At 43.4% G+C, this 27,971-nt stretch overlaps 1 protein-coding gene and 1 pseudogene across 16 annotated transcripts in view; one reads left to right on the top strand and one right to left on the bottom strand.

Annotated features, from left to right (window-relative positions):
- The window catches only part of ADGRL3 (adhesion G protein-coupled receptor L3), a 1,097,183-nt gene that overhangs the window by 882,795 nt on the left and 186,417 nt on the right, over nt 1-27,971 (top strand). For all 16 annotated transcript variants that reach the window (XM_089687883.1, XM_089687880.1, XM_089687882.1 and 13 more), the window contains one exon: nt 22,593-22,689. In XM_089687883.1, the coding sequence (XP_089544009.1) occupies nt 22,593-22,689 (97 nt within the window). The remainder of the gene's footprint in view (nt 1-22,592; nt 22,690-27,971) is intronic.
- On the bottom strand, nt 19,369-20,603 carry LOC149454042 (cell division cycle-associated 7-like protein pseudogene; annotated as a pseudogene).

Below are 27,971 nucleotides of genomic sequence, written 5' to 3'. Positions count from 1 at the left end.
GAGGATTATCCACAGCTTCTTTTATTTGCATGACAAGGTCTGTCTGGAGGAGTAAGAAGTTTTTGGCAGGCAAAATTGTGTCGGGTTCAGACTGCACAATTGTCGGGAAACATACGGGAGAGTGCGTCAGGTTTACCATTCTTAGATCCAGGACGGTACGTCAGATGGAAGACAAAGCAAGAGAAAAATAGTGCCCATCTTGCTTGTCGTGGCCTGAGGCGCTTTGCCTTTTTCAGGTACTCTAGGTTTTTATGATCTGTGAAGATGAGAATGGGATGAGCGCCATTCTTCCAATGCTGCCTTAATGGCTAGTAACTCTCTGTCTCCCACATCATAATTCCTTTCAGAAACACTCAATTTCCGGGAGAAAAATGCAACAGGGTGCAGAAGGGATTTGAGTCCCTGTCTTTGTGACAATATGGCTCCAACCGCGTTCTCCGAAGCGTCCACTTCAAGGACAAAAGCTAGAGCAGGGTCAGGATGCTTCAGGATAGGTGTGGACGCGAACATAGTTTTTAATTGCTCAAAGGCTATTTGGGCCTCAGGAGTCCACTTAAAGGGAGTATGCTGCCTGGTGAGCTGTGTCACTGGTGCGATGATTCCAGAGAAGTTCTGGATAAATTTCCTATAGAAGTTTGCAAATCCTATAAAGCGCTGCACTGCTTTCCTGTCTCCTGGGGTGGGCCATTCTAAGACGGCGGACACCTTTTGGGGGTCCATAGAGATGCCTTCAAAAGTGATCACAAGCCCAAGGAACTGGATGGATTGCCTCTCGAATTCACATTTCTCGGGTTTTGCGTAAAGGCGATGCTGGCGTAGTCTATCCAGAGTTTTCTTTACGTGATCCCGATGACTATCTGTGGAACTGGAGAAAACCAGGATGTTGTCCAGATAAACAATTAGAACTAGATCCAGATAGTCTCTAAATATATCGTTTACCAGGTGTTGGAAGGTTGCTGGGGCAATACAGAGACCAAAAGGCATTACCAGATATTCGAAGTGCCCAAATCGGGTTCTAAAGGCCGTCTTCCATTCGTCACCTTCCTGAATTCTCACTAGGTTGTAAGCGCCCCTCAGGTCCAGTTTTGAGAAGAAGCATGCTCCTCGCAGCCTTTGAAATAATTCGGGGATCAGTGGAAGGGGATAGCGATTCTTGACCGTTATCTTGTTTAGGTCACGGTAGTCAATACAAGGTCTAAGAGTGTGATCTTTCTTCTCAACAAAGAAGATGCCAGCTCCTGCTGGTGATGTAGAAGGCCGAATAAAGCCTTTTTCCAAACTTTTGTCTATATATTACCGGAGGACCTCTAATTCGGCTTCGGATAAGTGATAAATTCTACCGAAAGGAATTTCGGCGCCGGTCAGGAGCTCAATTGGACAGTCATAGGAGCGATGAGGAGGAAGGGTGTTGGCACTTTTCTTATTGAACACGTCCAGATACTCGTGATATACTACAGGAACAAGTTTCATGGTTTCAGGATCAGAGTGAATGCTGAGAAGAGGAGTTGCCTCATTTGTCTCTTTAGGAGTACAGTGAGTCAGACAATATTCTGAAGGAAAGATTTCTCCAGACAACTAATTGATGGTTGGGTTGTGGGCTCTTAGCCAAGGCATGCCGAGAATAACTGGAAAAATCGGGGAGGTAATAATATCTAGAAATAGGAATTCCTGGTGTCCTGAAGGAGAGTAGCATAATATTGGCACGGTTTCCTGTGTTACAGGGCCAGAACTGATACCAGATCCGTCTGCCAGATGAACTGCAAGTCTTTGTGCTTTGGTACGGAGTGGAATCTGGTTTTGAGTAGCGAAGTGAGCATCCATAAAACAGCTACATGCCCCCGAGTCTATGATGGCTGGGACCGTGATTGTCCTTTCGGCCAGCTGTAGCTGGTGTAGCTGTAGCAGATGAAAAGAGAGATGCGTCCAGCTTGCCCCTTGAGGGTGCATCATGTAGAAACAGTTTGGAGAGGGTTTATGAGATTTTGCCAGGCAGGTAGCCACAAAATGACCCGCATCACCACAGTAGAGGCAGAGGTTGGACTTCTGCCATCGAAGGCATTCTGCTGCGGATAACTGCGGTCTCCAGAAACATCTCCTAGCTAGATTGGTGGGCGATTCTGATGAAACAACATTTGTAGAGGGCCCAATTTCGGAGCATATTAGAATCTTCCCGTTAGTCCTCTCACCCTGCCTGTCCCAAATCCGACGGTCAATATGAATCGTCAGGTCTATCAGACTCTCCAACCTGGTTGGTACCCCCACTCAGGCCAGCTCATCCTTCAGGGTGTCAGAAAGACCGAGACGGAACTGATAGCGGAGAGCAGACTCGTTCCACTGAGTATCAGAACTCCAGATGCGTAAATCAGTGACATATTCTTCCACAGGTCTTGGGCCTTGCTGTAGCTTACTGGGCATAGTTTTGCCGGTTTGTCGCAGGAAGGGGTCATCATAGATTTGTGCCATCACTGTAAAGAATAAGTCCACTGAAGCTAGGGCTGGATCATGTTGTTCACGGAGATGGTAAGCCCAGGACTGAGGTTCATTTCTAAGAAGTGTGATAATAAATCCCACATTAGTGTTAGATGACGAGAAGATCCTGGGGAGCAGGGAAAAATATAACTCACAGGAACTTCCTGCGGTCTCCTGTAAAGAACTCAGGCGTAGGCACCCGGGGTTCTGGTAGGGCAGAGGCTTCAAAGATCATACTGGTCTCTGTCTGAGTGACTGCATCAAAGGTGGCCATGAGCTCTGTGTCTATGAGGACATTAGAGTCGGTTCGCAGTTTACTCTCCAGGTGTTCAAAGTTTTTCTGTAAATCATGTATCACGTTGAACAAGGTAGTTACTGATTGGCAAATGTCCCCCTTTCAGACTCCATCATTGGCTGACTGGTACTGTCACGTACCTGATGGGAGACTGAATTGACGAGGTGGCCTCACTTGTGTCACTAGCCCTGACCCCGCTGGGGTTGGAACAGAGGGAGTCTAGGGACCAGGGGGACAAGAGCGCCAGTGGTTGTTGCTTGTGGCTCTTGCAGGTGGTGACCTTGGTAGGCAGAGTATCCTCTGATTTGGGCACCGTAATAACAGACAGAGCAGGTTCTGTGTAGTGCCCGATGTGTAGCAGAGCAAGGTAGGTAGCCAGGACACAGGACAGGAGCAGGGTCATAGGATAGCCGGGGTCATCAACAGTCAGGCAGCGCGGTACAGAATCAGAAGGAAAAGCCAAAGTCAGGAACAGAGCCGTAGTCAGGAACCAGGAGCAGGAGAGTAATCAGAGTCGGGTCAGGAACAAGCCGGGTCAGCAACAAAGGAATCGTACAGGAGAAAGCAGGACACAGGGGGGAGCTGAAGACCAGTCAGCACTGAACCTGAGCAGAGGCCCTTCCTTAAATAGCCCCTCTGACGCCAATCTTCACCGTGCGTGCATGTGCGCGATCTTGCATTCTTGCGCACAACCGGCAATTCTTCTGCGGGATCTCTTTCGCGCATGCGCGTTCCTGATCGCAAATCCTCTTGCCAGAAATCCCTTACACCCAGCCTGCTAGTTCACCAGAGCCCCTGATGGTGGGGATGGACTTGCAGCAAGCTGGGACCAGGTCGCAGCCCCCAGGTACACCCAGCTGAGGTGGAGGAGACTGCTCGCGGGAGAAGCCAAATGGAATCCGATAGGCAAGCCAAGGTCAGGATAGGCGGAAAACAAGCAAGGTCAGAGAACGAAGCCGGGGTCGGTACACAAGTAGATAATATAGGATTCAGACAGCAGAAACACATGGGAGCTCCAACAACTAAGAAGTTGCTCAGGCAAAGTGGCTTAGTCTGAGCACATCTTATATAGACAGGCAGACAAGGAGGCGGGACAGGAAGTGATGGAAGAGAAGGAAATAAAACCCAGAGGACAGCAGATGACACCCATATATGAGCACAGACAAACACATGAGAAGGGATCAGGAACAGGACTGCAGCAAGAAAGTAAGAGCACAAAGAAAACTGCAGGCTAACTTGCGACAGCTGTTTCTTTGTATCTTTGTCAAATTTGTGACAGTAACTTGCAGGGCCCAGTATGTATGTGTTGCCATAAGAACTTATATTGTCCTTTTCCCTTCCTGTCCTAGAAATGAGGTCTCCAAGGATGAGCACTTGTCCTAAGGATTGGAAGTGGATGACCTCACTTTGTAAGACCTCATAGATATTTGGTCTAAAATATGGAGATTCTGGGGCAATGTATGCTGCACACAGGTAGATGTCAGACTGAGAGGTGAGGATGGAGTTGATTATTCTTAGCCAGACGTGGCTCTCTCCTTTTTTGATTGCATTGATATTTTCATGTAGCTCCTCCTTATACCAGACTAGTATTCCTCCTGAACATCGACCCTGTTTGATGTTTCTATCCTTCTGTGCGAGACCGAGAATTCCCTATAGCCAGTAGGTGCTAATGGTTCATCCTGTACTCCATGTCCATGTTTCCAGGAGGATTTGTATGTTGGTCTCACGTAGTCTTTGGTTAAAATCTGATCTTTTACTTTGGATCCGAAGACTGAAGCATTCAGACCCTGAATGTTCTAGATACTGATTACTAATGATGTAATTTTGTAGTTATATACCTTGAAATTTATTTATTTATTTCAGGTACTTATATAGCGCCATCCATTTACGCAGCGCTTTACACATATACAGTTGTGTTCAAAATAATAGCAGTGTGTTGAAAAAATTGAATAAAGCTCAAAATCCTTCTAATAGTTTTTATTTCCATACACACACATGCATTCGGAACACTACACATTCTATTCCAAATCAAAACATGAAGAAAAATATATCAAATTTGTGTTGTTCCTCTAAAAAAATTGAAGAAAAGTGAATATTAGACTGTTCAAAAAAATAGCAGTGTTTGTATTCTTCTTTACAAACTCAAACATTCACTATATAAACTGAAAAATGTTTGAAGATTTTGCTTTCCTTTGGATCACTTAATTAATATTAGTTTGTATAATTTGTATTAATATTAGTTGTAAAACCACTGTTTCTGAGAACTGCTGTACATCTGTGTTGCATGGAGTCAACCAACTTCTGGCACCTGTGAACAGGTATTCCAGCCCAGGATGATTGGACTACATTCCACAGTTCTTCTCTATTTCTTGGTTTTACCTCAGAAACTGCATTTTTTATGTCACCCCACAAGTTTTCTATTGGATTAAGATCCAGGGATTGGGCTGGCCACTCCATAACGTCAATCTTGTTGGTCTGGAACCAAGATGTTGCACGTTTACTGGTGTGTTTGGGGTCGTTGTCTTGTTGGAACACCCATTTCAAGGGCATTTCTTCTTCAGTATAAGCTAGCATGACCTCTTCAAGTATTCTGATGTATTCAAACTGATCCATGATCCCTGGTATGCGATAAATAGGCACAACACCGTAGTATGAGAAACATCCCCATATCATGATGCTTGCGCAACCATGCTTCACTGTCTTCACAGTGTACTGTGGCTTGAATTCAGTGTTTGGGGGACGTCTGACAAACTGTCTCCGACCACTAGACCCAAAAAGAACAATCTTACTTTCATCAGTCCACAAAATGTTGCGCCATTTCTCTTTAGGCCAGTCAATGTGCTCTTAGGCAAATTGTAACCTCTTCAGCACATGTCTTTTTTTCAACAGTGGGACTTTGCGGGGGCTTCTTGCAGATAGCTTGGCTTCACATAGGCGTCTTCTAATTGTAACAGTACTCACAGGTAACTTTAGACCTTCTTTGATCTTCCTGGAGCTGATTGTTGGCTGAGTCCTTGCCATTTTGGCTATTCTACTATTCATTCGAATGGTAGTTTTTCGCTTTCTTCCACGTCTTTTAGGTTTGGTTGCCATTTTAAAGCATTTGCGATCATTTTAGCTGATCAGCCTATCATTTTCTGCACTTCTTTATATGTTTTCCCCTTTCCAATCAACTTTTTAATCAAGGTACGCTGTTCTTCTGAACAATGTCTGGAACGACCCATTTTCCTCAGAATTTCAGAGAGAAATCTACTGTAACCAGCATGTACAACATTTGCTGCCTTCCTTCCTTCCTTCCTTAAATAAGGGCAATAATTGCCACCTATTTTTCAATGAATGAATGACCTCACTAATAAAACTCCACACTGCTAATATTTTGAACATGCCCCTTTCAATTAGTGATTCAATTACACAGAATCAGCCATGCATGTCATGACTGTTGGGTCTGTTGGATTTCTGTTACTCTACTACACCTGCTAGTAAATTATTTGCCATGTAGAAATATAATTTCTACCAAAAACAGTGATTGATCAGGTTAGTGATGCCTGACTGCTATTATTTTGAACACAACTGTATATATTGTACATTCACATCAGTACCTAACCCTCAAGGGTTGTACAATCTAAGGTCCCTAATTCACATTCATACATACACATACTAGGGCCAATTTAGAGAGGAGCCAATTAACCTACTAGCATGTCTTTGGAGTGTGGGAGGAAACTGGAGTATCCAGAGGAAACCCACGCAGGCACAGGGAGAACATGCAAACTGCAGGCAGGCGGTGCCGTGGCTGGGATTCGAACCAGCGACCCTAGTACTGCCAGGCAGAAGTGCTAACCATTTAGCCACTGTGCTGCCCATATGAGTAAATTTCCTGGGACAAAACTAGATTATGGGTGGTTGTCAAAGTGTTTTTGTTGTTTGAGTTCAGTCACATTAGTTTATTGCATAATGTGTTGAGGAGGGTCCTTATCTCTTCCATTTCTCTGATGTGTGGTGGTCTTGGTCTCCATCTTGATGCAGGTGGTTTCCACCATTCTTGCCATATTCGTGGCCCTGTTTTTCAGTTGACTGTGTTGTTGTTTTGGATTAGTGGTGAGGCTTGGGGTCTTCTTGTAGTTGTAACTGTGTTTGTCTGAGAATGGTTTGTGTCAGATCCAGGGTTGTTAGTTCTATTCAGTACTATGTCTTTGAATTCTCTTTCCAGGTGACTGACTCCTTGTTTGTTGAGGTGTTTGCTTTCATAGAGGTGTTGGGGACTTATGGAGTGATGTTGTGCCAGGTAAATGGAAGGCTTTGACCTGGCTTTATCTGCCAGTTCTGTGTTGATTCACTGGATTATATTGTTTGATATGTCCTTCCTTGGTAGAAGGGAAGACAGTATTACTTTGGATTGTGGAAAGGTTTGTTGTGCAGTCTCTGTTAGTTGTAGTTCCTGTTGTCCCTGGATGTTGTTTGTGCCTGTGTGTACGATGATATGTTTGGGATTAATGAAAAATGGATCACTGAGGACTCCTGATGCCTGTTCAATGGTGGGACAGTGGATTTTGGTGACTCTTTTTCCTCTTATTATAACAATTTCAGGAGTGTGTTGCCTGTTCTTGTGGTTTGATAATTGTCTGTTTGTGATTTCTGAATTATTTGAGTTATCTTGGCTATTGCTGGTGTTTGTCATGTTGATTTTTGGATTTTTATTTGTGTCACCTGTCTGTTGTTTGTTGGTGGGCCCTTTGTCTGTACAGACCATCCCTTTTAATTCTCTTTCTTGATTGTTGAACATCCTTTGTGATTTCAGGGCCCTTATCTCTTCCCTCAATTGAGTGTTTTCTTCTTGTAGTTTTTGTATTGTAGATTGGATTTCTTCTCCAAAAGACCTGTGTTCCAATTTGAGTGTGTCCAGCTCTTCCCTCAGCTGATAATTTAAATTTTTGTCACCTAGCTGTCTTTGAAGCTGTTCTTTGAACTGAATAAAGTCCCTCTGTAGTTAAGATAAGTCATCGCTGAGGACATGCCACAAGTTCACATCCTAAACCCTTGATATCAAGTATTCCGTATAGCCAGTACCTAAGAATCAAACGGAATTGCACTAATCCCATGGATTTTTTAAGTGAAGCAAAGGCTTTACAGACATGCCTTTTGCAATGGGGCTACAGTAGATCTTGTCTAAAGAAAGCTTATAATCGAGTTAAAGGCCTAAATAGGTCCCAACTAATTCATCAACCCAAATCCAGATCTATTCGCTCTACCATTAGTCATTACTTGATTTACAGGTCAAGAGAAATTAGTACAAGAATTTTTGGGTAAATTTTGGTATTTGTTGCAGGCAGATGACATGGTTTTCAAATATATTGGTCCTGCCTCACAAATTACATTTCACAGATCCAGATCTTTGAAAGATCAATTGGTACAGAGTCACTATGTAAGAAAGAATTTGTCAAAACCTAAACAATAGGCACATCGCCTTGTGGAAAATGCCATTTTTGGAGTTTCTTGTTAAGAGCCACCACAGTAAATTTACCTAATGGACGTATATACACACCAAGATGTTCAGTAAATTGTCAAACTATGGGTTTTGTATACCTGATCTTATGTGATTGTAGGGAATTCTATGTGGGCAAAACCAAACGGATGTTTTTTCGACGCATCCGCGATCATACATTATTATTATTATACAGTATTTATAAAGCGCCAACAGTTCGCTCAGCGCTGTACATTACAAACATGCGACACTACAATAACAATACAATGCAATACACGAAGGGTTTGAAGGCCCTGCTCTTTCGAGCTTACAATCTAGGAGGGAGAGTATAGTGGTACAGGAGGAGATATCTGTGGGGGATGGAGTGGTAGGAAGAGTGGAGGAGGTTGGCAAATTAGAAGGGGGTGGGGTAGGCTTCCCTGAATAGGTGGGTTTTCAGGGTGCGCCTAAAGGAGAGGAGAGTAGGTGATAGTCTGATAGATTGGGGCAGGGAGTTCCAGAGGATGGGTGACACCCTGGAGAAATCCTGGAGGCGGGCATGGGAGGAGGAGACCAGGGAACTAGAGAGAAGGAGGTCTTGTGAGGAGCGGAGAGTGCGTGTTGGGTGGTACTTGGATATTAGGTTGGTGATGTAATTTGGGGCAGTATGGTGGACAGCTTTGTACGTCAGTGTTAGGATTTTGAATTTGATCCATTGCGCAATCGGAAGCCAGTGGAGTCTGGCTGCCGTATTCAGGATCGGCTGAAGCGGGGATAGCCTGTGGCGGGGCAGGCTAGTGAGGAGGGACTTGCAGTAGTTGAGTCGTGATATGATGAGAGAGTGGATGAGCTGTTTAGTGGTTTCTGGGGTTAGGAACGTGCGGATTTTGGCGATGTTGTGGAGGTGGAGTCCGCATGAGTTTGTTAAAGATTGGACTTGGGGCTGGAAGGATAGGTTGGAGTCTAGAATGACACCAAGTACTCTGGCCTGCTGGGCGGGTCTGATAGTGGTATTGTTGGACGTGATGGAGAAGTCAATGGGGGGTGGTGTGCGGGCTGGGGGTAAGACTAGGAGCTCGGTTTTGGAGAGGTTCAGTTTAAGGAAGTGGAGCGACATCCAATCCAATATGTCATACAGTAGGTTTGTGATTTGGGCGGAGACATCTCTAATTATTAAAAAGAGACCAGAAACTCCTATTAGCAGACATGTAGGTCTTTATCACAACTATGACCTATATAAAATACATTTCTTTGCATTAGAGTACATCCCCATCCATGAGAGAGGTGGGGATGTAGATTGTCTTTTATTGCAGCGTGAGACAAAATGGATTTTCACCCTGCAAGCCACTAAATCTCCAAGCCTCCAATGACTCTATAAGTTTCAAACCCTTCTTATAGTTTAGAATCCCTGCTGGATATGGTCCTAACAATAGCCATCTACTGATGTATCTGTGTATTCTTTGCTTGTAACGTATATTTAGGTGCATATATTGCATCATTGTTGCAGAATTGTTGGAAAGCACCTTGTTCTATTTAATCATTTAATAAGTGAAATTGAACAGTGATTGACAAGTACCTAATAAATTGTTTTTAGCCTGGACATACAACGCTTGGATGGTTGGACGGATGGTTTATAGGAAGTTTACTCTGCCTTCCATATGTAACCCAAATTTGCAGGTACTTCTTAGTACAGCAATTTGTTATTTGCCCTATAGATGGTGCTTCAACTGTGTTAAGAGCTTTAAGCCAAGTTTAGGCATTATATGGCAGTATATGGCAATCAGTGTGATGGTGCTGATGTGCCTTGTTCGTGTATTTTTTCCTCTGCGGGGCGGTAGTATGTGGTTACTATGTTTCCCATTGTGGTGTGCTGTTGCGGTCCATGTTGGTTGGCGCTGTGCAGATGGTGGGTGGAAGTAACGTCCTACAATGGGAGGGGCTCACATATAAATGAGCTGGTTTGGCTCCAAAGTTTTTGTGGCTGATGGGCAGGTGGTGTCTGTGGTGCTGGTGCAACATTGCTGAGACTTTATAGATACATTTTGGAGCTTGCGCCTGATGTTTTGTACTTCTGGTCTCCCAATATTTATTACTAATCTTTTGTTATCTTTATCCTATAGCATGATTTTCCTTGTTTGAGCATTGGTCTTTTGATTAATGAGCATTTGGGTGTTGCCACCTTCCCCTTAGTGATACAAATTGTTTTATATCCAGTACCCAACTTGGGACCTGTGTGTGTCAGTTTTTCCGATGTGACACAATTAAATATGATGGTAGTAACCGTATCTGCTGAGTATACAAATAGTGGTGTCTAAACTTTATGCTATGCAGGGTGCACCGTCCGTTCCGTTTCTTGTTTTCCACCTTTGTTGTCCCTGCCCCGGCCTGTGCTTGTTAAATTCCCTGTAAAGATGGCTGGTAACCGTACATTCCTAGACTTGATACAGCGCATGCGCTCAAAACGCATTGTCTAGTTACCGGCCCCATTTGTGCTGCAAGGCCAGGATCTTCCTTCCGTTTCCTCCGAGGTCGCAGTGACGTCAGTTCCGGAATGCTGTGATCCCCGGCGATTCCAGCCACCAATGGAGTTCTCTCCAGTCTTGTGATGCCTGAGCAGTGGACAGTTCTCCCACCTTGTCCTTGCTACCACATTCTTGGATGCTTTTACCATTGCATACCTCTATTAAAGGTATACCTCCTTGGGAGGTAAATATTTCTTACTTTACTGTCACAGCAATGTTTTTTCCTGGACTTATGGCTTCACTATTTTAGTGATTATACAGCAGCAGTTGATCGTATTCTCACAAGATGGTACTCTTTTGTGCTTGATTCTTTGGCTCATTCAAATAATGGTGTCTATCCTATTCCTTAAAGGTATATGCCTTTTTATTTAATCTCTTGAGTAATGTTTTTCTTTTTGGAAATTTTAGTGGCTGTTGATGCTTTTCTTTTCTTATATTTAGCTTTTGTGCCCCTCTACCAACCATCTGAAGCGTCATTTTGTCTGGGCCTCTTTGTATTTTGTGTTCCATCAAATTGTACTATAATTTTTCTGCATACTACTTGTCCATTTTAGCCATTATGAACTATTTGGTAAGCTGCCCCTCAACAAATTTTGAAATATTTGTATGATGCATATCACATATGATTTGTAGTGATTTAAATTTGCTATATGTTTTGACATATGTACTCAAGATATCTATTTTGTTGGTATATTGTGTAATCAACTTGAATTTGTTGTTATAGGTGTTGTATTAACCACTTGCCGACCGCGCATAGCCGAATGACGGCTTCACCGCGGCCGGCCAGTTCTGAGTGGACGTCATATGACGTCCTCCCAGAACACGCTCTCCTGCGCGCCCCAGGGGGCGCGCACCCGGCGATCTCCGTGATCGCTGTGTCCTACGGACACAGCTGATCACGAGATGTGGTGAAAGGCCGATCCCACCGGCCTTTTACCACGTGATCAGCGGTGTCCAATGACACGCTGATCACAGGAAAATGCAAGTGCCGGTTCTCCGCTGCACTTTCCTCACGCTGTCAGATCGTGAGGAAAGTACTGCCGAGAACCGGCAGTTGTCAGAGCGGGGATCGGCACCGATCATCAGGGCACTGATGATCAGTGCCCTGATGATCGGTGCCCAGCAGTGACCCCCGCAAGTTCCGATCAGCTGTGCGCCCACTAGCCCCGCCCACCCATTCCCAGCAGTGCCCCCACCTGTGCCCAGCAGTGCCCCCACCTGTGCCCAGCAGTGCCCCCACCTGTGCCACTCTGCAGTGCCACCTACCTGTGCCCAGCAGTGCCACCTACATGTGCCCAGCAGTGCCACCCACCTGTGCCCACCCACCTGTGCCCACCAGCGCCACCCACCTGTGCCCACCAGTGCCACCCACCTGTGCCCACCCACCAGTGCTGTCCACCAGTGCCACCCACCAGTGCCACCCACCAGTGCTGCCAGTCAGTGCCACCAGTCAGTGCCCAGGGGTTGTGCCAGTCAGTGCCGCCAGTCAGTGCCCAGAAGTGATGCCAGTCAGTGCCGTCTATCAGTACCCATCATCAGTGTCACCTATCAGTGCCGCCTATCAGTGCTGCATATCAGTGCCGCCTATCCGTGACCCCTAATTAGTGCTGTCTATCAGTGCCGCCTATCCGTGCCACCTCATTAGTACTGCCTATCAGTGCCCTTTAGTGCTGCCTATCAGTGCCCATCAGTGCCGCCTATCAGTGCCCATCAGTGCCGCCTCATCAACGCAAATCAGTGAAGGAGAAAAAATACCTGTTTGAAAAATTTTATAAAAGAAACAAACTTTTTTTTTTTTTTCAAATTTTTTGCACTTTTTTTAATTTATAGCGCAAAAAGTAAAGCGCCCAGTGGCGATTAAATACCACCAAAAGAAAGCTCTATTTGTGAGAAAAAAATGATCAAAATTTCATATGGGTACAATGTTGTATGACCGCGCAATTGTCAATCAAAGTGCGGCAGCGCTGAAAGCTGAAAATTGGCCTGGTAAGGAAGGGGGTATAAGTGCCTGGTAGGCAAGTGGTTAAATATCTCCTGAAGAAGCCTGAAATAGGCGAAACATGTTGAGAAATATTGCACCGGATATATGTCTCTGAACAAGTATTTCTATTAATGTTGGGATACTCAAATGTATTTCTTTTAAAATGATTTTTTACTGATTTAACAATAAATACTGTAAGTTTTAGCTAGTGGTGCACCAAAATGAAATTTCTGGTGCCAAAACCAAAAACGAAAATTCAAAATGCACTTGGCTGGAAATCGAAAAACCGAAATGCGCAGTTTTTAAAAATGAATATACATTTTTTGAAAAAAAATACACTTTGATTAAATAAAAAATATATACCCCAACTTCTTTGTAAAATATGAAAGGATGTTACGGCAAGTAGCCAACATGTCACGCTTTAAAATTGCACACGCTCATGGAATGGTGTGAAACTGCAGGACTTATAAATCTCCATGGGCGATGCTTTAAAAATGTCTACAGGTTAGCAGTGTAACGTTACTGAGGAGGTCTAGTGCGATAATTATTGCACTTGCGCTGACATTCGTGGCAATACCTCACTTGTGTGATTTGAACACCATTTACATATGTGGGCATGGCCTACGTATGCATTCACCACTACGTGCGAGCACGGGGGGACAGGGGCACTTTAAACTTTTATTTATTTGTTTATTTAATGTTTTTTGGGGGGGGTTGCACTGTCCCTTTAAAAAAATTTTTTAATCACTTTTATTCTTATCACAAGAAATGCATGCATCTCTTTTGATAGAAATAATTAGTCACAGGTCCTCTTTATGGAGAGATGTGGGGTCTATAAGACCCCACATCTCTCCTCTTCAATGTAAAGCATTCGATTAAAAAAAGTGCTGTAAGAAAAAGGAAATGGCCAGCACCGGAAGTGACATTGCTCCAGTCCTCCAAGGGCATAGAGATGAGTGGAGGCCATCTATCCTTCACTAATCTCTATGCCCAGCCCCGGATCGTTCGATGGTTTCTCATGTAAGGTTGAGAACTACCGAGCAGCGGCTGGAAGTGGCGGCGAAGGACAGCAGCGATGGCAGGCAGCGGCGAGGGGCGGGGTTTTTTCGGCACCTGTATCAGTGCTTTTTTTCATGACGGCCGAAAGGGGTGTTTCCGGCTGAAACATTTCAGCCACTGAAATTTCAGTGCATCCCTAGTTTTAGCTTATACTGTTGTCGTATTATTGCTGGCACCTTTAAAGTCCCACTTATTCTATTTTCATGTGAGGAGTTCATTCTCCTCTTTTCCTGTTCTTTTGTATCACCTCTTCTCTTCTCTTGGTAATTTGTTAAATTTTGGGATGTAGTGCCACTGAGCTCCCTTCTGAACACAGCCACTCTTGTTTCCCCTCTCTCCCTCCCCCCTCTCTCCCCCTTTCTCTCCCTCCCCCCTCTCTCCCTCCCTCTCTCTCCCTCCTCCTCTGTCCCTCCCTCCCCCTCTCCCCCTCCCCCTCCCCCTCTCTCTTTACCTCCCTCTCTCTTTCCCTTCTTCTCTCTCTCTCCCTTCTTCTCTCTCTCTCTCCCTCCCTCTCTCTCTCTTCCTCCCTCTCTCTCTGCCTCCCTCTCTCTCTCCCTCCCTCCTCTCATCTCTCTCTCCCCCTCCCTGTCACTCCTCCCTCCCTCTCTCCCTTCCTTCTCTCTCACTCCCTCCCTCCCTTCATGCCTCCCTCCATCCCTCTCTCTCTTCCCCTCCCTCTCTCTGTCTCCCTCCTCTCCCCCTCCTCCCTCTCTCTGCCTTCTTCTCTCTCCCTCTCTCTCTCCCCCTCTCTCCCTCCACCCTTCTCTCTCCCTCCCTCCCTCGCTCTTCCTCCCTCCCTCTTTCTTCCTCCCTCTCTCTTCCTCCCTCTCTCTTCCTCCCTCCCTCTTCCTCCCTCCCTCCCTCTCTTTGTCTCTCCCCCCCCTCTCTCTATATCTCTACCTCCCTCCTTCTCTCTCTCTTCTTCTCTCCCTCCCTCCCTCCCTCCTTTACTCTCCCTCCCTCTCTCCTTTGCTCTCCCTCCCTCTCTCTTCCTCCCTCCCTCTCTCCTTCTCTCCCACTCTCCCTCCCTCCCTCCCTCCCTCCCTCTCTCCCTCCCTCCCTCTCTCCCTCCCTCCCTCTCTCTCCTTCCCTCTCTCCCTTCCTCCCTCCCTCTCTCCCTTCCTCTCTCTTTCCCTTCCTCCCTCTCTCTCTCCCTCTCCATCCCTCTCTCCCTCCCTCTCTCTCTCTCTCCCCCCATTCTCCCTGGGCACAGGGGACATTCCTGATGGGGTTGTCAGCTCGCTGGGTCCCAGATGTTGTATTGGCTGCATGTGTCTGATAGGTGAGGAGGGTGTCTTGTGGAGCAAACTTGCCATCTGCTCCCCTGAGCCTTGATCTTTGCTCTTTTCATTCAGTCAGTGTTCCAGGAACACTAAGAAGATAAAATAGCAGTGATCTTAGTGGCTTGAAGGATACGTTCACCTTTGGGAACATGTATACATTGAAAAGATGTGCTCAGGGTATATATATTTAGAAGGGGGTTCAGAGGTGGGACAGATGTTCAGCGGGGTACAGTGGAGGGGCAGATGTGCAGGGGGTACAGTGGTGGGGCAGATGAGAAAGGTGGTTAAAGTGATGGGGCAGTTGAGCAGGAGGGTTCAGTGTCATAACAGATGAGATTGAGGTTCAGTGGTGATTCAGAAGAGCAAGGGGGTACAGTGGTGGGGCAGATGTGCAGGGAGGTATAGCGGTGGGGCAGATGAGAAAAGGGGTACATTGATGGGGCAGGTTAGCAGGGGGTTACAGTGATGGGGCAGATGTGCAGGGGGTTACAGTTGTGGGAAAGATGAGCAAGGGGCTTCAATGGTGGAACAGGGGGGTACATGCTGTAGAGCCATAGTAGTTTGTTGATTCTTCCTGTCAGTATATCTGCTTGCCCATACATCCAGTACAGAAATGTACTGAATGTATATGGAAAAAGAAAGAGCAAGGGGGACAGGGATTGTAAAAAAATGAGATATGACAAACGATAAGTAATTTTAAAGTGTCAGCAAAATAAAAGTTTGCTAGACGAGGATGTGGCAGAAGCTTCCACTTGTCCTCTCCTTCCAAAATTAAAATGGCCAGCGTGGTAGGAGAGCAGCAGCAAATAAAAACAAACTGGTGGCTAGGTATTCCAACAAAGTTCCCAGGAGTTCAACAGTAATTCCTGCTTACTGAGATTGGAAGTGGCAACCAAGCAAGTCATCTTCCTTCAGATGGTGAGCGGGGCTAGCAGAACTATGATTGGCTTTAGCAGTGGCCAATCACAGTCCTCCTTCTGGAAACAGGGACTGCCCCCCTCCAGCAGAACTGCACACAATCTCTTCCCCATCACAAGAGCTGGATGGATCTTTGCTGTGGCTGTGAGTGACGATCGCAACAATAGCAAAGAAAGAGAACCAAACAATGTTTCCCATCTTGTACAATGTGTGGGGGCACAGTGCCTCTCCCTCAGTATGGTTGCGGTGCGGGTAATTCTGAGATCGGAATGCATTAGTGTGGCAGAGATTGTGTTTTGTTGACACATCTGCTGATGGGGAGGGAGTGCCGGCAAAAGAAGCTTTGCGGCACCTGTGTTGGGGTTGCCTACCCCTGTTTCAGAGGATAAAAAAGAAGGTAAAATTAGTTTTGCAGTCAATCAGAGAGTAAAGTAAAAATAAAGAAGATTTCTTTAAGGTAAAACACATCAGTGTGTTATTTTTCTCATACTGTATTATTGCAATGTGTAAACAGGGTATGCATATGAAAGGTCTTAAAATGGAAGAAAAGTCCAACATTATCTATTCTTAAAAATGTTCCCTCCCCCCTCCTCACCTATCCTGCCTAACCTGTATAAAAGATGTGTGTACTTATCTATTGTCAGGACCCAGAATGGAACCTGTGATCTCTGTTTTGTCGGGCAGTGTCTCTTGCTGAGTCACCTTAGATACTGGACAGCACCCTGCCTGATGCCCAAGAGAACCTTTGTGTCTTGTTTTTCTTAAATCTTGAACCATTTGCTTCTCCCATTAACTTCCTATTTAAGCCATGCCTTTGCACTTCCTGTTTGTCAGATTATTGTGCTCACTCCAGCCAATATCTTGCCCTTGTCACTCCTGCTGCCATCCGTATCTTTGCTACCATTTGTTACCAACTTTTGGCTTGTTCCTAGACTATACTTCTGCTTGATCCCTACCTGCTATATCTGCTATTGAACCATAGCTTGCTCACCTCCTGATGGGGCAATTCTGAGGACCGCGACCTACTACTAACATGCAGCAAAGCCCATCTCCACCATCAGGCGTTCTGGTGAATACCAGTTAGTGCTTAGACCCCACACCTCGGGTGAGCCTGCATCATCCACCAGGGTGACATGCTTGTATACCTAGACCTATCCTGCTGGTCGGCGTGTGCCTCTCTACTACTATAGCTACTGGTCTTTGAGCCTGACCCCTGACTGCGAAACCCTTGTTTAATCTGCTCTGGCCCAGTCACGTGATCCCTCAGCTCCAGCTCCCCTATATCAGTGAGTAGCTGCTTTGGAGGAGAAGAGGGAATACCTACAACAACTGAGCCATGGGAGCCTATGGTGATATCAAGGCTCCCAGCTGTTGTAGAGTGCTCTCTGTGCCAGAGTTGTAGGATCACTACACTGGATTGGAGTGGGGACATTTTTAAGAATAGTTGGACTTAGGTTTTTCTTCCACCTTAATCAAGCACTGATTTGTTTAGTTTGTTTTGTGATTTTATTCTTATTCTTCTTACACAAATATCTCAAGCAGACTTGTAGTATCATCGGTGGTAATAAAGTAGCTAATACTGTGAACTTGATACCAGGCATCTTTTAGATAAGTAGCTTTCAGCTCCAGCATCCCAGTGCTGAGTCATTTCAAGTTGGCACCAGTAGAAGCCGCTGCTTCAGGCAGTGAATTATTACTCTGTTGCTGGGTTTTGCTCTGTGATAGGGATTTGGGTCAGGGTTTGTGGGTTAAAATATATCTAAAACCGAAATTTAGTTTTTCATGTTCTATAGAGTAGAGGAAGGTTGCTTTTTGATGTTGTTTTCATCAAGTGTATTTGCTGGTAACTCCTGGTACTGCATGTAAAATGTATATATATAACTTCAAAATTACATCACAAAAGTTGTAAAGGAATCTAAAAATTAAAACTACATGTAGGGTTAAAGCGGAGTTACAGTTGGTTTTTAAACAAATTAAGTCAGCAGCTACATAAACTGTAGCTGCTGACTTTTAAATAGACACTTACCTGTCCCACGATCCAGCTATGTCCTCACCACAGCTGGTTTCACCAGCTGTCTTCTCTCCCCGTGATATATAGAAAAGAACAGCCTCCTTGGGAACAATATCACAGAACTATGTAAAAAAAGAAAAAAAGATATATTACTAAGAGCTGCTATCTTACCCCTGCAAAGCACGGTGCATCAATAGAACATGAAACTGAAGGCAGCGCTCTTCAAATTAATATATCTCTGAATGACAAGATAAATAAATAATGATAGAAAAATATTACACCAAGTGATGTCTAAAACAGAACAAATCAATGCGACAAATAACTCTGTGAGTAAACAAATAAATTTGTGTCCAAAAAAAGTCCATGTAAATAATAATGTTCATAAAAATAATATTCGTGAAACAATAAGTCTCCTTTGATCCTTGTATTATACTCATAAATAATGTGACCTGAAAAATACAGTGAGAATTCACCAAATGAACCGAATCCACTCACCAGAGCTCCATGCTGGTAAAATTATAAACCAACTACAACCGCTTAAGCTCTGGGAGCAACGATCTGCAGAAGCATACCCCAGCTGATTGAAACTCCTTCAAATAACAAGTGGCTCCTCATATGGTCAGAATGGGACATAAAGGAAGAAGAAAGGAATCCACATAGTGTAAACCCATCCAGGCTTTTATTAAATACAAAACATGTTAAGACCACTTACATTTGTCAGTGTCAAAGCCGACACTAGTATATAGTGCATAGAACATAGACAATCAAAGGTTTGCTCCGATCAACGGCAGCTCGCCCATACATGGTGACATCACCTCCAAGGCCCAAACCATAAAAAAGTCCTATATACAAAACAAAAATGGCTTTGATTTTAAATATACTTTGGGCCTGTTTACAGTGAAATGAGATCTGCGAATCAGACAACTGTCACAGTGCTAAGGAAATAAAATCTGTCTTTGACCTTCGATTTAGGCTTTATTAGCACATCTCACACATTTTCATATCCGCTATAGATTGATGTGACATTTCTGGTGGGTCAGGGTTCATCACAATTCAAGTGCATCTCAAACATCTTGACTAAAGATTATTCTGCTCAGGAATAAGGTGCTAAAAAGAGTGAGTACTAATATTTCAAGTGAGTCTGTAAGCACAGAAATATCGGTGATGCTACTGCAGGCTTTGTATTAAAAATGTAGGCTCCAGAACAGTCATATAGACCTTGACGTAACTACCTAGCATAGCAAACAAGCAGGATGGGAGTTGAGACTTCACTGGCTCCACACTGGTTTCAGGGCAGTGACTCACTAGCTCAGAATTTGTTCTTGGAGAAAGATGCATGCAAATTTACAAAACAAGTCAGAAACGGAAGCTTTCATACATACAGATTCACAGAAGAATAAAGGCTTATGGAATAGAATGATGTGGGAATATCACACATAAGGCAGATGTGTTTATTAGATGCACAAAATCCATTTTTATATGTAAAGCCCCATGAAATTCCTCTACACTCGTCCTATACCATTCGCTTTTGTAAGCTTTCCAGATATTCTTTGACATTGTCATAACCAGAAAATTTGGCCAGGTGAATCAGCAACCATTTCTCTTGCGACATGGGGGACATATTCAATAAGGGTCTAGAAGTGCCTCTTTCACATCTTCACCATAGCGATTTCATAAACAGGGCCGACAGAACTGGCCTCTGACCCCGCCACAGCCAGCATTGTGGCAGAAGGTTTTTGTATCCACTGTTTTTTGGCAACACTGATGACAAGTACTTCCCAGTATTTTGTCATAAACCTTGTCTTTAACAGTATCTGCGACATTTGCCAGCTCCTCCTGTGAAATCCTCTACTGAACGGTAATTGTATTTTGACGATCTCCTTCTCTTACGAATCTCTTCTTTTTCCTCTTAACTTAAAGGGCGCCTTTGAGAAACCTTCTTCCCATATTTCTGGAGATGCTCTGTGAACTGCATGACAGATGCGGTAAAAGTTTCCAGTGCAAAGTTCTCTGGTGGTCGCGCACTTCTTGTGGGATTAGTGCGTCTTTCAACTGGGCCTTCAGAAAAGCTTCTACGGCTTGTCTTTTTCTGTTTTGGAGGGGTAGATTTAATTGGAAACAAGTCAGGAACAGAATGAAGTCCTGCAAGTAGCTGGGCCAGCACAGCCTTGTTTTCTTTTATATTCATGGCCTGTTTAAGAAGTGCATTTGAGTTTTCCAGATTAGGCTTGTCGTTTCCCCCTTCAGAATCTATGTTTTCCCCATTTGTTGGGTTTTTCTTTTTAGTAGGCATTTTCTTTCTGTCAGCCTTTATTTTAGAATAGGAGTTCTTATTCTTGATCTCACACTTCTTGCTGGGAAACTGCAGACCAATACCTAGTCCAAATCGTCTCTTCTTTGGCGTTGGAGTTTCCTCTTCAATACCTGACAGTGGATCACTTAAATGATCATCATCCATGTCCTGGTGATCTTCATCCTTCTCTTTATGTCAAAGCCATTCCAATGACCACAGTCTAAACCAGAGTCTTCTGTAATACTTTTACTTGGCTTTTTTGTTTTGTACTTTGCACGAAGAACTGATTTCTTCCCGGCGGCTGCAGTTTCCATGGCGACCGGTCTCCAGCTGTATGACAACGTATGAGGAGCCAATTGTTATTTGAAGGAGTTTCAATCAGCTGGGGTATGCTTCTGCAGATCATTGCTCCCACAGCTTAAGCAGTTGTAACTGGTTTATAATTTTACCAGCATGGAGCTCTGGTGAGTGGAGTCAATTCATTTGATGGTGGATTCTCACTGTATTTTTCAGGTCACATTATTTAAGAGTATAATACAAGGATCAAAGAAAATTTATTGTTTCACGAATATTATTTTTATGAACACTATTATTTACATGGACTTTTTTTGGACAATAATTTATTTGTTTACTCACAGAGTTATTTGTCACATTGATTTGTTCTGTTTTTGACATCACTTGGTGTAATATTTTTCTATAATTATTTATTTATCGTGTTGAGTTCACTCATTCAGAGATATATTAATTTGAAGAGCGCTGCCTTCAGTTTCATGGTCTTGTCTCCCCGGCATCTTCAGTGTGGGCACCCGGCTGTGACAGCTTGCGGATTCATAGCCGGGTGCCCACTGCGCATGCGTGAGTAGCGCTGCGCTTTGTGAATGGTCTCGTAGTCTTCTGTGACCTGTCCTGTGTCCCAGAAGACTACAGGGAGGGAGGACAACTTCTGCTTCCGATCGCCTTAGGCAATCGCAGCGGAAGTGGGAGCGGGTACCTGTCAAATTCGGGTACCCACTCCCCAAGGGTGCCAATCATTAACGGGGATCGGGAGACAAGGGCTTAAAGCGGAACTTCCCCTTTTGGGTGGAGCTCCGCTTTAATTTAGTTCTCAGCAAAGGTCACCACTGAAAACTAGGAATCCTAAAGTCCCTCTACTTTTCCCAAAATCTAAAGTATCCATATTATTAAAGACCTTAATCCTTAAAGCGGAGCTTCACCCAAAAGGGGAAGTTCCCCTTTAAGCCTTTGTCCCCCGCTCTCCATTAAGGATTGGCACCTTTGGGGAGCGGGTACCCGAATTGGACAGGTACTTGCTCCCACTTCAGCTGCTATCACCTAAGGCGATCAGACGCGGACGTTGTCCTCCCCCCTTCCTCCTCGTAGTCTTCTGGGACACAGGACACGCTACTCGCGCAGCCGCAAGCTGTCACAGCTGGGTGCCCACACTGAAGATGCCAGCACTGGGGAGAGAAGACAGCCAGAGAAAACCAGCTGTGGTGAGGACACTGCTGGATTGTGGGACAGGTAAGTGTCTGCATTTTAAAAATCAGCAGCTACAGTTTATGTAGCTGCTGACTTTTAGTTTTTTTTTAAAATCAACTGGAACTCCGCTTTAAACATGAATGTAGTACATAACTTTTAGGTACCTGCATGTATCTTCATTTTTCTTCAGTGCGCTCTGTAAATCTTGAAACCTGGAATCTTCTATTATGCAAATATTGGCTTAAGCAAGGAGAATGATGTCTTCACTGTGCTTCTTTCCCTTCACCTATCATTTAGGGCAAGTAAATATCATGAGCTGATTTGCTAACCAACAAAGATGTGAAGGAGTATGAAAGTGCTTACTTCCTAGCTGATGTCAGTAATTGCATAATAGTGCTCTGTGAGTTTTGTGAATGCATAAGATGTGTACAGGCACATGGAAGTACATAAAATGTCTGTTTGCCACTTTATTACAGTGTCAGTATAGGTTTGCTTAAAAAAGCACCTCTTAAGGGTTATATCCAGCAACAGGATCACTAAATAGGGTAGAGCAATATATACCTGTATCCATAGATCTTGCCCTCACTGGCTTGATAAGAGTACCCTTACTGGGATTTCTCATTCACCAGGTCATCATAACATAGAAGCAGGTAAGTATTTTTGTCTTTTGTCTAAAATAGACATGTCTGTAGGAATTGACAGTCCTGTCACACAACTAGTAATGGTTGCAAGAAACTGTGTACAAAAATATATTTATACAAATGAAGTAAGATTAGCTTGTTAAGTACAACTTTGCCAAGCATACCATTGCGTTCTTTTTACAGAGTCGAATCCGTAGGATGTGGAATGACACCGTTAGAAAACAGTCCGAGTCTTCCTTTATTACTGGAGAAATAAACAGTTCGGCTTCTCTCAACAGAGGTGATTATGCTTACTCTTAATGTCCATTTGTTTAATTATCTTCATCTAATGCCTAGAACAGTGAGAATTGACAATTTTCTACATTATGGTAAATAAAATAATTTTATCATGTATACACTACAATATAAATTCCAATACTATAGTTTAGGATTTATTTACTAAAGAAGTACATTTTCACATGCTCAGTGAAACTATATCCACTCATCCAACATAGACAACTGCAATTCCTAATTTCTTTAAATCCTCCTGCAAATAATTTGATATTCAAAGCGTACTCTGGTACATCAGCCCCAGAGAGTGCATTTATTTTGGACAAGGTTGATTAGTTTTTTTTTTGCATTACACAACCAAAGTCAGCACACTGCAAATCTGTACAAAATATCAACTACTAGATCCCATATACTCACGGCATTCATAGTTAAAGCAATGCTGGTGTTTTTCTTGACAAATCAGCTGAGTAAAAAGTAAATAATGGGAAAACAAATTGTTGAGAGTAGTTAGTATATTTTCTCCTAAATGTTCTAGATATATGGCAGGGTATCCTTTACTTTTCCACCTTCAACTGACAGTTTTCACCAGGAAGAACAAGAGAATTCCTAAAATAAGGTAAGAGGGATTATCACAGTACAGTATTTACAGTAATGTGGAAATTTGTGATTCAAGAGTACTTAATGTCATTATTGTAGGAACACATTTGTCATAGCCTCCCATCATTTGATAAAAAAAGACCTAGGTAATATAACAAACATGTCATAAACATTCACCCAGTATTTACAACATAGAATTTTTAACTATGATCTTCCTAAGATTCACAAGTAAAGATTTTAACTGGCACTTTCTTAGCTGAAAGGTAAGCTATAAGAACAGAAATGTGCAAGCTGCTTATCTTGTTATTACCAATGCAGTAAATAGACAGAAATAAGAATAAAATTTCAATATAATATTTAAATAATATTATAATATTTAAATAATATTTAAAACTGAGTGTCCCCAAACCTAATCATGATTGTTTTTTTTAAGTGAACCTGTTAGGACAATGATAATGATGCAGGCACCATGACTGTCATCCAGATCCTGGGTATGTTACCTAGACTGCTAAGTTGATGGCCTGATCTGAGAAGTCTGATCACTATTACAGCATGATTGGAATAGTATTAGGTAGCAAAGTCAGGATCTGTATGACAGCCCTGGAAACTTTAACTTTAAAAGCAATTTAACAATGACCATATTTCTGTTCTCACAGATTCACTTTACAGAGCAGTCATGATTGCGTGGGAAAATATTTAATCCCTCATAATTATAACTGTGCGAGCCTTTTTCTGAAAAACATATATTTGCCACACAGATCTGTCTATTGAATTTACACGAGTCTGACTTTTCATATTGAGACTCAGAGGTTAAAGACCACCTTTCTCACTTTCTCCCAGCTTCTGAGTGTGCACAAAGGACTACAAAAGTCTGCAGACTTTTTGTCATTTGATTCCTAAAGTAGATCTAAACGCTTACAGAATGACATTTAGGGGTGATTTACTAAACCTGTGATGTACAGAACCTGGTGCAGCTGTGCATAGTAGCCAATCAGCCTACAGGTTTTATTATCAAAGCTTAATTGAACAAGCTGAAGCTGGAAGCTGATTGGCTGCCATGCACAGCTGCACCAGATTCTCTATACACCAGTTTTAGTAACACTTAGTTTGCTAAGGTGCTATGTATCATTACCAACTGCCATGAAAGTATTTTTTTTATACAGTACTTCTTGTTCATTGAATAGAACTGAACGCCAATACTTCTTGTTTATAAAGTAGTTTACTAATGTGCTGTGTATCATTAACAACTACCATGGGATTATTTTTTTATACAATACTTCTTGTTCATTGAATAGAACTGAGCGCCAATATTTCTTGTTTATAAAGTAGTTTGCTAAGGTGCTGTGTATCATTACCAACTGCCATGGGATTATTTTTTATACAATACTTCTTGTTCATTGAATAGAACTTAATGCCAATACGTCTTGTTTATAAAGTAGAACTGAACGCAAAACATTTTCTTCATTTTGGATAGAGTAAGGTATGTTTATAAATCCTGTCAGTTTTTGCCATCTGTGTTTCACTGGAGAGATTTCCTTTCACTTCCTGTACCTTTGCCACAGGAAGTAAAAGTAGATCCCTGCAAAGTGAAGTAAATCTCTGGTAGTCCCCATTGGTAGTCCCCAAAATTTGCCTACAGCTCCAGTTTACGGAACACATGATTTCGTTACTATTAAAGTGTTACTAAACCCACAACAGTAAAATCAGTCTATATGCAGTAAAACATGCTTGACATACTCACTGTGGAACCGAAGGGGTTAATCCTCTGCATTGTGTAAAAATGCTGTTTGATCCTGACTTCTTTGATCCTTCCTTCTTCCAGTGTCCCCCTCTTATCTCCTGATAAGACATATTGTGTGCAGACACTCTGCACATGCTCAGTTTGGAGTGTATTGCTAGACAGGTTTTTTTTTCTTGGGAGAGTGCATGTGATCAGCACAGGGCCAATCAGCACTGTCCAGACAGAGGTCAGGACTCCTCCTACAAGCTTTAACCAGTGCTCGGCTGGACACTGATAGAAGTTACAAGACTGCTGTAACTGCTGATGAGAAAAGGTATTTAGCAGTTTATATTTACTAAAATAATTGCATTTCCATGTTCTGTGTACTGTGGGAGACCAGATACAGTGAATACAGGGTCCTGGGTTTAGTAACACTTTAAGACAAGTGGGTTATATTGCTGCCTCTAGGTCTTGGACACTAGCAAGGAAAAAGCTGTTAGTCACTAAAGGCAAAACTTTTTTTTTATCATTTTGAATATAGTAAGGGAGGGGTTTTTTCTGCCATATGTGTCCCATAGGGGAGATTTCCCTTAATGTCCTATCTCATAGCCAAAATGGAAGTGAGAGGATATCCTTCCAAAGTGAGGGAATCCTGTTGTGTCAGAAGGGTCACCAGAACTACTCATTGGAATATTTCCCCTATGATCCTGTTCTGATGTGAACCCAAAATTTGGGATTTTCTTTTACTTTCACTTTTGATGATAACGGTAAACAGGACAAATAGACAGGGTGAATCTCCCTAAGAGGAGCATAGACAGCAATAATAACTGACAGCTGTTCTAATCCCTCTCCACTCTATCCAAAACTATACAAAAAAAAAACAAAAAAACATTTTGTCTTTAGTGACACTTTAAGCCATGCCTACAACCGTCATGCCTCAGATTCTCAGTAATGTCTGAGGAAGTCTGCTATGGAAAACCGTTTATATATTTTAATATTTTTCCCTCCTCTGAACATTCTCAAACTTTGTAGATGTATTTTTATCTACAATCAAAAGATATAAAATGTTTCTTGACCTAGTCTCTATTCAGCTATCTGAATTGGCTGTACTTTAACACTGCTTTGGAGGCCCACTGGGCCTAAGACTGTGGGGGCTGCCTGGAATGTTACCTTCATGCACTGGGCTCTACCAGTGGTGCTTTCCAGGCCTTTAGTGCACTGCCTTACTTAACTGAAGGGAGCTCTCCAGGTCCAGAACCAGTTGTAACCTAGTCTCTGAAGACTCACTATGTGAGCTGACCTATGGATGGGGCAAAGATAAATTAATGGTCCTTTGGAGAACTCTCCAGTTTCAAAGCAGTGGTACAATCTCTGGTGTAACACAGTCTCTGAGCAGTCATTCTGTGATTTGTGAATAGGCCCATGGAAGGAGCAAAGGTAAATTAAGTGTCCTTCAGGAACTGGGCTCTGCCTGTGATGCTTTCTATGCCTTTTTGTACTGTCAGCTGCAGAGCACTCTCCAGTTTCAGAGCAGTGGTACAGCCTTGGGTGTAACCTGGTCTCTGTTGCCTTCCTTGTTGTCTTGTAGCCAGGGGCGGACTGACCATTTGGAAACTCGAGCACTGCCCGATGGCCCAGGGTCAATAGGGGGCCCAATGAGATGCCCCTGGTACCTTTTTCATAGGCTTTTTTGAGTTTGGGCAAGGACACAGGGGCCCCATGATACCCTATTGCCTGGGGGCCCCATGAGTTGTCAGTCCGCCACCGCTTGTAGCTATGGCTTAAAATGGTGCTCTCAGTTCTGTGTATACTGTGTCAGTTAGCTTCAGAACACACTATTGTTTCAGAGAAGTGGTTCAGTCTCCGGTGTAACGCAGTCTCTGATATCTTACAGGCTATGCAAGCCTTCAGATGCGGTGATAAAATCCTTGTATATGTTCTTTGCTCTACATTATGGTGTTTTACATTCTTTAGGTAATAACATAGTTTACCACAGAGCACTTACCAGATGTACTGAACAGCAGAGTCACAAAATCTGGTAACCATTCTCTCATTGTTTTCTCTGAATGAAACGGTGAATAACTGTTGACCCATGACTGGTGAAAATGGCTCAGATTAGATAAAAATTTGTGTATGAACCGGTGCTCCTGTCTATGGCTGCAACACACATTTAAAGTGTCTCAGCCAGCTCCCCATAAGACCACAGTGGATTGGAAAACTGCATGCTGAGCCAGGGGAAGAACTGTAGCCTGATTTCACCACAGCAGATTATCTATTTCCAGATGCAAGATGTTAGGGACAAGCCCCATCACAGCTTTTCCCTTTTCGACAGGTATATCCCTGAAAGAGTTTCCAGGCACTGGGCTCCACCAAAGGCATACCATGGTCCTGGACCTGGGGAGAACCCTGTGGCTAACTCAACATTGTGGTACTGCACTTGAGCTAACAGCTCAAGGAGGGGGTATAGTCTCTCTTGTTGTACAGTGACCTGTGGTGGCCTAGTCACAGACAGTCATTAATCCCTCCTGCTTTGCAGTGATCTGTGAGTACTCCCTGGTTGGTAATGTCTTATTATGTAGTGCTGTGCAACAGCCTACTGTGACCTAATCACAGAGAGCATTAACACCTGTAGCTCTGCACTGGCTTATGAGTAAACTTTGCTGGTAATGTCTCACTGTTTATTGTTTGTTCAACAGCTTATAGTGACCTGGTCACACACGGACATTGACTTCCCTACTTTGAAGTGGTACCCTTCTGGGTAATGTCTCACTATATATTATATTGTTTGTACAGCCACCTGTAGTGATCACCTACTTCTCCGTGGTAGTTATTGGTAATGTCTTCTTTGTACTGTTTGCACAGTAGCCTGTGGTGACCTGATCATGCATGGCCATTAATCCTACTGCTCTGCAGTGGTCTTTGAGTATTCGTTGTGGTTCCATCTCACTTGTATATCATTTGTACAGTGGCTTTTG

The sequence above is a fragment of the Staurois parvus genome, unplaced genomic scaffold (assembly GCF_062004578.1).
Source record: "Staurois parvus isolate SC_StPar_1 unplaced genomic scaffold, SC_StPar_1.0 ptg000439l, whole genome shotgun sequence".
Classification (NCBI taxonomy): Eukaryota; Metazoa; Chordata; class Amphibia; order Anura; family Ranidae; genus Staurois; species Staurois parvus.
The sequence above is the reverse complement of the archived record's forward strand: the minus strand, read 5'-3'. Positions and strand labels throughout refer to the sequence as shown.